This window comes from Bos javanicus, chromosome 3 (genome assembly GCF_032452875.1).
Source record: "Bos javanicus breed banteng chromosome 3, ARS-OSU_banteng_1.0, whole genome shotgun sequence".
In the NCBI taxonomy this organism is placed as follows: domain Eukaryota; kingdom Metazoa; phylum Chordata; class Mammalia; order Artiodactyla; family Bovidae; genus Bos; species Bos javanicus.
In genome coordinates this window covers 40,695,606-40,707,710 of record NC_083870.1, presented here as the reverse complement: position 1 = coordinate 40,707,710, position 12,105 = coordinate 40,695,606, and the positions used below count along the sequence as shown (strand labels likewise).

At 31.0% G+C, this 12,105-nt stretch overlaps 1 protein-coding gene across 3 annotated transcripts in view; it reads right to left on the bottom strand.

Annotated features, from left to right (window-relative positions):
• The window catches only part of COL11A1 (collagen type XI alpha 1 chain), a 226,869-nt gene that overhangs the window by 147,375 nt on the left and 67,389 nt on the right, over nt 1–12,105 (bottom strand). The window contains exons 5-9 of one of the 3 annotated variants that reach the window (XM_061411027.1): nt 10,192–10,320; nt 4,571–4,687; nt 3,875–3,964; nt 1,691–1,945; nt 921–983 (exon numbers count right to left, since the gene is read on the bottom strand). In XM_061411027.1, the coding sequence (XP_061267011.1) occupies nt 921–983; nt 1,691–1,945; nt 3,875–3,964; nt 4,571–4,687; nt 10,192–10,320 (654 nt within the window). The remainder of the gene's footprint in view (nt 1–920; nt 984–1,690; nt 1,946–3,874; nt 3,965–4,570; nt 4,688–10,191; nt 10,321–12,105) is intronic. The other 2 variants (XM_061411030.1, XM_061411031.1) reach the window with 2 other exon arrangements.

Below are 12,105 nucleotides of genomic sequence, written 5' to 3'. Positions count from 1 at the left end.
AAATTAAAGAAAAAAAATATATAAAAAAGTAATAAAAGTTTATGATTCTACTCTGAAAATTGTCTTGTCATTTTAAAAGCTAGTTGTAACTTTGCATAACAAAGACAAATTTATTCTGAAAATTGTTTTTAAAGATGTTGGTGAGCATATGATGTGCTTTCTCAGATTTTGGAGTAATAGACTACAATGTTCTTAGAGATGCAGCCTTTTTATGTTTATCTTCCTCCATCACTTAAAAAAAAATTTTGTCCTTGCAGATTCTGAAATGATTTTCATGAGCTTGAGGTAGTTCAACATACTTCCCAAATTGCTGATTAAGGAGAATGATAGTAAAATTGATTTCCAATAGGAATTTGCTTCTTACCAATATCTTGAGTGGTAGTAGCATTAATATAAATCTGAAAAATCACTTTTCTTCCAATAGAAGAAAAGGAGGCAAATTTTAAAAAGAATGTTTTCATATAATTATATGATGTGATTTGGATATGAAACAAATAAGTACTATGTTAAATAATATATTTCTAATTATGTCAAGTCACAGCACTTAGAGGAAAATTACTGAATTGGAAAATAGAAGAGACGAATTCAGGTCATAGATCAACTATCAAACATTTGAACCTCAGGAAAATTCCTTAAATCCTTTAGATCTTAAGTCTCTTAGTTATACAAGGAAAGAATTAGATTAAAAGAGTGTCAGCTATTTTCAAATTCTAAAATTCTCTCTCTCTGTTTTTGGATTTATTGAAATTCTACTTGCCAGAACTGGTTTTACTAACTCACTTACTTGTGGCATTATAAATGTTTAGACATATAGAATTTTCAGTGGTACTACATGAACATGCGTAATGATTTACAGCAGTGATAGCTCATGATACAAATCAGTGTACCAACCTTTACAACGTATTCACACCAGTACTTACAGGTTCAACTACTGCTGGTTCTCCTTTCTGTCCTTTTTCTCCATATGCACCATGGCCATTTATCTGTTGAGTGAAAAATTCAAGCAGCCTGTCTTTAAGTAAATAAGGCTATTTAAGTATTTTTAAAAAGGTTATTTAATCATATAAGTGCATTTAAACAATCTATTAAATACACTTTTTAACATAGGAACCAATTAAAGTTTTAAATACTGAAAATATACAAAGGAAAACACAATGAACATTAATGCTAAATCTTGAGTGAGATTGAACAATTGCTTCTTAAAGACATAATATACAAAGATAATGATATCTGTTGATCTTAGTTATTATTCCAAGGCAATAAACAAAACGTATCTTCAAATTAAAATCAAAATAACAGAAGTGGTAGGGAAATTAGTAAAGAGGTTCAAAAGTTTAAATACTAATAATTATAACAATAAAATGATAATTAATATGGTGGATTACTGAACTTCACCAGATAAGAAAGGTCAATTAAGCTGTTTAAAAGTTAGAAAATAGTCTTGGTATCCAGAATGACAATGACTGATTTAATCTTATCAGTGCTATTAGATTATTCTTTCAAAAGAAGACTCCAGTAGTGTGGCCTGAGATCTCCATGAGGAAGAATCTATCAAGGTGTCCTAGTAGTGATCAACATTCATGATTTATATAAGAACAATCTATATTTTAAACCTGAAAAGACATCAAGATGAACATGAAAATACACCAGAAATAAGACATACAATGACACAGAGCATGATCTGACTTACACTTGTTTCTGTGATATCTGTTTCTGCTGGAACACCTGGACCAAATTCTTCATTAGTGGGACTTGTTGGTTTATCTTCATATTCCTTATATTCATAAAAATCATATTCGCCTAAATCTCCATCTACCAGAAGATCAGAGTCCCTGCCGTCTATTTGTTTGTTTTCATATAGCATATCCTCAGAATTTTTCCTCTGGGAATCATAATCCTCTCCAGTTAGATATTCTTCAGTAAATACTTCTTCAACTGGATTTGGCTATTAATTTATGTTGTAAGGAATTGGAGAAATGAAGTTTACTGTTAGTAAAGCAAAGTAAGCATTTGCAAATACAGTTTGATGGCATGTGATGGGAAGTGGTTTGAGTACTACTCAAGCAAGTCTGAAGGCTGGGAAAGATAGCCTTTAACATCATTGAAAGGAATATTTTTGTACATTGGAATGCACAAGAAAATATTGCTTTCAAAGCACCTTTGTCAATAAACTGCAAATATTCACATAGATTCAACATGTGTATTTGCTTGTTCATTGGGAAAAGCTTGTTATGCAATTTGATATCTACTTTATAATTTGACTCAAATAATATATATATATGCAATATTTAGTTAAAGCTTAACTTAATTTTCAGATCTCAAAAGAATCTCATACTGAAATATAATTTCTATCAGGAAAGCTATGTAAGTTTGACTCTCAATCCAAAAGTAAAATATTAATGCCAATATTAAGATTTATCATTGCAATATTTACTCCAAGCTCCAAGTATTTAGTGAGCATTATATCACAAAGAGTTCTTTAAAGAAAATATAAATTATAGTCCTCAGAATTCAATACAATTAAATAGATCACTATATAGTCTCATAAAGAGTATGAGCCTATTCACTTAAAAGTAAAAATTATATCAAGATTCTAATGTGATATATCAAAACTACTCACAGAGATATAGAAAAATAACACTAGTATAATTTCCTTTTTATAAATAAGTCCTCATTAATAGCATAAATCTGAATAACATTCATTAGGTAATTTTTGGTCATGCTATGATTTTGATGAAGTTCAGATCAAATAATGTATCTTGCTACTTTTAAATTTCATCTTGAAATAACTTGTTTGCTATGACATAGGGAATCTAGATAATAGAATAATACTTAATAATAAGTATGTTACATGAAGTCATGTAAATGAAAAAAGTGGTTAATGATTAATTCAGCAATTGTTAACCAAAATAAAATGTCCAATAACCATAATATTTTGTATTCTTAGACAATGAGGACATACTATCATTACAGAGTACATATTATCCAGAATCAGAATAGTAAAGTTGAAAGAATTTGAGCATATAAATAAACATCTTAACCATTTTTGGAAAATGATAAGCTTGATTAATTTGGATTATCTTGGACAAGATTTGGACTTAAAATCTGTTTTTACCCTAAAATATTATTCTAAAATATGTGTTTTCATGTAAAGTCCCACTGGGACACATGTGATGTAAAATTTTTATTAATTTAAATGATTCAGTTAATCCTCATACCAGGTGTGAAGAAATTTAACAAAGTTAAACTGAATTGTATACTTATTTTCTCATAATTGGAATATACACATAATATGAAATTCAGGAAGATTGTTCTAATTTGTACCTGAATATACTTAAATATTTTCATAGAAAGGACTGGGAAAAGTTAAGATATATTATTTTAGCCATATTAAGTTTGAAAATGTAAACAGACATTAAAATCAACTAAGACTATATTTTATCAAAATATTTGTGTCATAAAAATGCATGATTATTGGTCAGATGGAGTAAATTTTAATTGTATCATTTGATGATACAATTTTTTTTTTTTGGAGGATTTTCCTCCTCACAGTAAGGTCATGTTGTGAGTAACCTTAATCACATTTTGAGAAGCTTGCTCTATCCCAGGAGCAGTAAAAAAAGATGGCAGCCAATTCAGTTTGATCAATTTAGCATTTGCATGAAGCAGAGTCATGCAAACCTGAATTGGGATTAATTTTAAATGAACTGTTTTTAGTAATAGTGAGCCAGTGCTATTGTTTCTCTTACTTTGTAAAGGAATAAAAACATCAAATTTTTCAGAGGTTATAGATTCTTCCAGAGTAAAATATATCAAGGAATACTGCACATTTTAAAAATTTGAACTGCGATTTAATGCTGTCTATGAGCATTACCTCATTTGATCCAGATACACTCCTAGGAGCTTCCGTCTGGTAACTTTCTGTCCCATAGTTGTATTCTTGAAAATCATCAACAATATTTGCCTAATAGTGAATTCAAAAGAAAAGTAATTAGTAAAAATGTTAAGGTAATCCAAAATCTATGGAAAGCATAATTAATTAGGATATTGTATTAGCCAAATGAGTATTTATCTAGTTGGGTTAGGAATGACTCATCATCAGAGATCTTCCAGCTTATCTAGGAGAGATCTTGATTGCTTTTTCTTTGCTACCTTTACCCCTAGCTTGGCCATTGCTGCTGCTTGATAAGTTTTCTTCTTCTTGGATGCAAATTTTTCAGATTTAGGGGGTGTAAACTTTTTGGACTTTTTCTTTGAATTAGTGGCCACTGTCTTCATCTTCATTTTGAAACTGAATTTCTTTTTCTGTAAAATGTGGTGAAAGATGGAACGGAAAACATAAATAAAATGAAAAGGGAAATGAAGAGCATGGATGAAAGGAAGAATAAGCAAACCAAACCAAACATCATTCCTTCAGGACAGCTACTACTGTCAAATAAAAATCAGTTATTGGGTCACAGAAATGAGATGAATGAAAGACCGACGATAAGTCTGAGGAACAGTGGACATAAGGAACCACAGGTTGACAAACACCAGGACACCACACACAAAGGTTCTACTTTGCTTTTACCTCAGTTTGTGCTATTGTCTCCTCAGTTACAGTGGGTGTCTCTGTTACACTCTCAGCCTCTTTATATTCTGCTTCCCCATACTCATAGTCATATTCCATTATATCCTCAGGTGCATACTACATCGCAAAGGAAAAAATATCAGGCAATTTTGTTAGTTGCTGGTAATACTATTAACAAAAAGGGAATCATGTTCTTAACTTTTACTGGCAAAGTTAAGAGACAAGGAAATACTGTTATCTAAATATTACTTGTGTTACAAGAAGTAATACTATCATATACAGAGTATAATAAAAAACTGACAAAGCAGGTTTTCTAAGAGCAGAACAGTGGTTAGGAGTGTGAGGAAATTAAAAGTTTAGAATATTAATTCAAACTTTTAATTCTTAATATTAATTCAAACATAGCAGTTACATACTTGGACACAGTTGTTCATAGTTGTTAAATATTCATGTTAATTTTAATTTGTAAAAACTACTACACAAACCTCTTTTATTTATAGCAATTTCAATGGGTACTTTTTTTCCCATTGAACTGCATGTTTAAAAATAGTCTTCCCAAGTATGAAGGAATTTTCATATCAGTTGTGGGATGGAAAGGGGAGAGGAAGGAAAGGGAACAGAAGGAACATGAAATGATTCTATATTCTATTTGGAATAATAGAACCAATGGGAAAAAAATCTAAAATCTATTCAGAAATAACTAATTTGTTATAAACTTAAGATCAAAATGAGCACAATTGTGAACCATTAAAAGATTCAAAATTAGATCTGTTTATATTTAACCCACTGTATCAATTTTTACAAATATTGTGTTTTTTCTATTGAAAAAGAGCATAACACTTGGGTATCTTAAAACATGTAAATGTAACTCAAATTGAAAGATGGAATACTAGATTGTTTTTTATTAAAAAAATTAAGAGAGAAAAGTATGTTTCTCAATAAAGGGATGAGAGAAACAATTAATACTTAATTATGAGGAAAACATGTTCACCTTCAAAGCCAAATATCTCTACTGAAATTTTAATCTTAAACATATATTATTGGTTTTAATCAAAGTAACTCTAAATCTACTAAGGTCATATATAACAAAAATATTTATTAAGCAGCAAATCAATAAGCTAAAATGCTAATATATATGTATATATTATTTATAATATCTTTATGTATACATATACATACATTTGTGTATGTATATGTACATGTATTATGTTTAGTATATTTATGTATATATATATATATACTTAGGTACATATATACATATGTGTGTGCATGTATACACACACACATATATGCTAAAAGCAGTCTATTTGGAAATCCCTAAGTATTTGGTAAAATTTCAATTATAACCCAAGTAGACCTTTCTTGGCCTTTTAAAATGCCAATGGTTCCCTTTCAATGCACCAGAAAAATAACTCTTCACACCATGTCTTTTAGAGACTTGTGATCACTGGACCTTCTAATAAGCGGTCTTAGCTATAGCAATGCAAATGAAGGCAAATTTCATAAAGACATGTAAGGAAACATATTACAAACCAATCGCAAAAAGGATTGTAAAGCCAAGAAGGATTGTAAAAATAGACAATTTAAAAGCATCTTAAATGCATCTTGAATGAAGCCTGATATTCAAAATAGCCAGTTACCTTTACTATCTTTATATCATGTTTTTCTTTTTTTTCCTTATAGGAGGAAACCTGTTCTAATCTCCATAATTCTCTCTTCTGTTTTAACTTTTTCCACATGGACTAGCTATGGTGGTAGAATAATGAAGGAGGTAATGTGCTCACTATCTTAGGCATGAACGCACATGCTTTTCTTAGAGCCATCCAGAAGTCAGTGAAAAGAATCATTGCTTTGGCAGATTCATTTTGATATTTTGCAACACTAACACAATATCGTAAAGTTTAAAAATAAAATAAAATTAAAAAAAAAAAAAGAACCATTGCTTCTGTTCTCCTTATTTCTTTAAACAACATCCCCTCTGGTGGTTATTGACCCATGTAGGAATTTGCTGGTCTACATGTAGCTTTACAACCTACTTTTGGAAATGATTCTCCCTTTTTACTGCAGAATTTTGTGATGCCTCAAAGACAGGTAAAGAAGAGAGAACTAGTTATAATTAATCAAATGAATATGAGCAAAAAAATGTGCAGTGATAGAATTTCACCTATGATTTGGGAGTTGCCTAGCCTAAGTTAAAACATTTGAGGAGAAAGGGAGTTTTTCTGGACATTTTGTTAAGTCTTTTCTTATTCAAGTTGTTAGAAAAATAGTGGCATCAGCAAATATGTGTGCATCTATGAGAACTAGGATATCTGGTAAATATTAAGTGCAAAATATTAAAGGTAATAAATTTCTTTATAAAACAGTATTTTCCTCTTGCTGCTTCTTCCTTTTCATGTTTTATACTGATATGAAAAATAAGAATGTTAATTCCCTGCTATACATAGGACATTGCAATCTGTGCTGTATTCAATATATTAAGAAAGAACCATATGCAGATTTAACATCCAATTTTCTAATTAAGATAGAAGGATTATTTAACATGGTGGAAAAATTCCCAAACCACCATAATTTTAATATTGGTTACTTCGCTATATAAATGGTATTGCAGAGGTTCAAGTTGAATAATAGTTTCATATTAACACTATATTTAAATCTATCATTTTACATTTCATTCTGATTATGATGCAATGATGCATAAAACACATAAAAATTGAATCTTAAGAATGAATTAAAATATGCTTTTTAGAAGATATGAACCATACACAATCACAAGTTGAAGAAAACATATTTGAAAAAAAAAAAAGAAAACATATTTGAGTTAATTTATAAAATAAATTGACGTATTTATTAATCCAAATCAGAATAATATATGATTGTCACAAATTTATTAATGGAAAATTAAGCAACATAAAGTACAACATGTATGTTTGATGCTCTATTTTGCACTATACGTTCTTTATTCATTGGTAACATTACATTTGTATTTTGCATAGGCAAAATATCTGTTGTACAATTATTAAAATGCATACTTGTAATATAATGATACATAAATGGCTATAGTTCAAAAGTAATATAAGGGTGGCTTACAATTCTATTAACCAGGTGTTTTTCATACTAGTAAAAAAGATGTTTATCACTGAAATATCAATGTAATTTAGCATTGTTTGGGAAAAGTGAGAGCTAATTCTTCCAAAAAATTTTTCAAGATGACATATTCAATATAGAAGCTAAGAAATGCTATTACTGGATCACCCAACAAGATTTTCATGCAGTCCTTATCATAGCAGTGCATTCTTTTCCTCATCAGATGCTTCTAGTAAAAACAAATTTGACTTACCAGCAGAATGTTAAATTTATGAGTCAACAACTTAAGTAAAAAAGGGAACACCTACTTTTTAATGAATTTAAGATAAAAATGGTTAAAAATATTATTTTGCCTTAAAATAACTCAGCTTACCTGACATAATAGCATTAAAACATGGGAATAAAACAGCTCAAGGTGATATAATAAGAATGCATACCTTCATTCTTCCAAAAATCAGAGCCATATCTGTTGCTAAAAAGGACAAGTCTTATCTTTCTTAAAACAGGAGCAAAATATTAATAAATCTCATCTGTCTTAAACATATATACTAAATGTTATAAATTTTAATATTGAGCCCCACATAGTGTCTAAGATATAAAAATACTAAACCTGAATATATTAGAATGTTTTAATAAATCATGAGGGAATAAAAAGAATGAAGCACTTGAGAATTGGGAGACAAGCAAACACAAATATCCAATTAATTTCTCTTTTATTTTCTCATATTTGCTTTCCTTTTAGCTTCTTAAAGCTTTATTCTGTTTCAAAAAAAACATTAATATTAAATTATGGAAAAAGTCAGTGCAACAGAATTCACTAACATACCTTAAAAAGAAAAGTAACATCAAAAATTAATAAAACACAAATGTAATTCACATGCAGAAATAACAGTAAACTAAAATTAAGAGATAAGATATTAACCTTCTCTAAATAGTAAAACTCAAAAGATTGTACTTCATAGTATTTTAAAAGTCAAGAAGAAAGCTATTTGAGTTACTTTCAAAGATAAGGATAATCTTGATGTTTATAAACTTCCATCCCACCTTCTAAAATTTTAAACTCTTCCCACCTTAAGAAATATAGTTTTGCAGTCAACTAAAGACTCAACTCCTTCCAGAATTTGCTTTTTAATTTCCAGAAAATGCACATTAACAAATTTTACCTAAAAATTTGCATAAAAGGTACACTGTGCTATATTTTTTGTTCTTTGGGATATTCAAGCCTTACAAAATGGCTATGGCTAACTTAAATGTACATATTTTTTATCTGAGAGACAATAGAGTCAAATTTCATTATGGTGAATTTTCTTGCAAAAACAGCCTGGAAAAATGGTTTCACACCAGAGTTTCAAATAAAGTAATGCACTATTAATCAAAGCATATGAACATTTAGTTACTGCAATCAGTTCATACTGCTTTTCATTCCATTGCTGTTTGTATCAAGTCTTGTGCAAGAAAAGGAAAACTTACACATCATTGTAGCATAACCTTGTAAGAAATGGAAAAAAAAGTCTTTAAATATTCAGCACAGCCTGAAAACTTTAAGATAGCACTAACGTCCCTTTTTCATCTGCTGCTGCTGCTGCTGCTAAGTCGTGTCTGACTCTGTGCGACCCCATAGACGGCAGCCCTCCAGGCTATGCTGTCCCTGGGATTCTCCAAGCAAGAACATTGGAGTGGGTTGCCATTTCCCTCTCCGATGCATGAAAGTGAAAAGTGAAAGTGAAGTCGCTCAGTCGTGTTCGACTCTTAGTGACCCCATGGACTGCAGCCTACCAGGCTCCTCCGTCCATGGGATTTTCCAGGCAAGAGCACTGGAGTGGGGTGCCATTGCGATCAACAGGAATTGCTAAAGGCTTGAAGATATGGCAAGTACACTAGAAAATATTATCCTTGTCTTGAGGCTGCCTTAATTATAAAAGTAACAAGAAAAAAATAAGTGTTGGAGAAATTATCTCTTTTCTCATCTCCCCCTAAGTAAAATATCCTCCTCTACAAACTTTATTGGAGTAGGCAGTGGCACCCCACTCCAGGACTCTTGCCTGGAAAATCCCATGGACAGAGGAGCCTGGGAGGCTGCAGTCCATGGGGTCGCTAAGAGTCAGACATGACTGAGCGCCTTCACTTTCACTTTTCACTTTCACGCATTGGAGAAGGAAATGGCAACCCACTCCAGTGTTCTTTCCTGGAGTATCCCAGGGATGGGGGAGCCTGGTGGGCTGCCATCTATGGGGTCGCACAGAGTCGGGCACGACTGAAGTGACTTAGCAGCAGCAACTCACTATTTAAGGGAACTATCTCTATTTCTAAGAAATTAAGTAACGAAATACTTAATATTGAAAGAAACATAAAAAATCTTCAAATTGGATCTTTGAAATATTAGTGAAAGAGTGAGTGTTAGTCACTCATTAAAACACTATTAAATAAAAGATATAGTTTAATTAAAAGTGAATAAACAGAGATAAAACTTGAAACTGCAAACTACGTCATTACCACGGGAATGAGAAAACCTGCCCTGATCTTACGTTCCTCACCTCGTCGACCTGGGGTTCCTGAGCCTGAGCAGCCTCGGGAGCTGAGGAATCACAGTCTGGACTGTAATGCTCACAGTAGTCATATGCTGCTTTGGGGTCACCTATGATCAACAATTGCTGGATGTCCCCCTGCCAAGAAACAAACATGGTTACTTAGCATATTCGAATACACATACATCCAGAGCAAGATTTACCCAAGACATAGTGTTTTTCATTTTCAAATATCTGAGAAGAAATATCACTTACATTTCAATGTTGAAAGCAGTCTTATAGGATTGAGTGAGAAATTCACAACTATTTAACAAATCAGATCTTAATATATTCCAATAAAATTAATGAAAAATAAATTTTAAAAAATTAAAATGTAATAAAATAAAGATTAGAAATAATAGTAGGGTTAGCTAAAGAGTTTTAGTTTCAGGACATTCTGGAAGCTGTATGAACAAGAGGAAAATAAAATATTTTGCTCTTGAAGTCATCTGAATATTTCCACATAGGTCTAATTCAACATGAAGCTAGTTTGATATAAATCTATGGGTCATGATCATATTAATTCAGAATTATGCCCAGGCATGGGAAAATGTCTGGGTTAATATCCATTTGACTTGGTTATTCAAGTTTCTGTAAGTTTGAGAACATGAGTCTGATTCACAAAACTCCTGATTTCATTTTTAATAATTTCCCAGTTATTACAGCTTTCTCTACATCTGACTAGCATAGGTCATTTAGAGCCTGATGAAAATTTTAGACATCTCTAAAACTGAGTACTAGGAAAGAATTCACAGCACTTTTATGCCACAGCATTCATTTATTCATCAACTAATGTGGATTGAAAAGGTACAATACACAAGACATTGAACATAGTATCATGGGAGGTGCAAACATGAACTCGATAGAATCTTTCCCCTTGGAGAGTGTAATATAATGGTTAAGAGTTAAAACTGTAATAAAACGCAGAGTAAAATTTATAACTTAAAAAGATACAAGCAAACTCATGTGAAAAGTACCCAGAAAAGAGTATAAATTATTTAATTCTGGCCCACAAATTTTCATTAAATACCATGGTTACTATCTGTAGTGTGGTAGTTAATTCTATTTGCATTGCTTTCTTCTGTCTAAAAAGCACTCTATATTCTTACTCTTAAAATTAGCATTTATTTTAATGGCTGAAAAATCTATATTTTCATCCCTATCACATTATTGAGATAAATTTACATACAGAATTTATTCTTTTGAAGTGTACAATTCAGTGTTTTTAGTTCATTCACAGGGTTTTCCAACCATCACCAATATCTAATTTTAAGAAACTGTCATCACCTCTGAAAGAAACACCACAACCAATGACATTCACTGCTTATTTCATACATCAGGAAGCCTTTTGTGACTAGCTTTTTTTATTTATCATGTCTTCAAATAAATGGACTCATTATTATGTCTGTGTTGCTCTGCTTGATGGTGTTCCACCGGTCTTTTATACTCTATAAACTTTATTTCAAGTTTATTCTTTCTTTTCTTCATACTGAGGAATCTCCATTGATTTTCAACTCCAGATATGTTTTATTCTTTTAAAAGAAATCCAACTGTTATTTATCTCTATTTGATAAAACACAATTTCCATATTGTCACTTAGTTCTTATGCTGTGGTTTCCTTTAGCTGTTTGTTTTTTTTTTAACATACTCATACCTGCTGACTTAGAGTCTTTGGTAAGCCCAATATCTGTCATATCTTCAAGGACATAGATTTGCTTTTCCTTTGTATGGGACATAATTTTCTGATTCTTTGCCTGTCTCATAATTTTTTCTTGACAATTGCATATTTTAAATATCACCTTTGGAAACCGTATTCCATTATGCCTTCCCCTCAATGCCTGATATTTCTGTTTGCAGTTATTTTTGCTGCTTGTTTAGTGATCT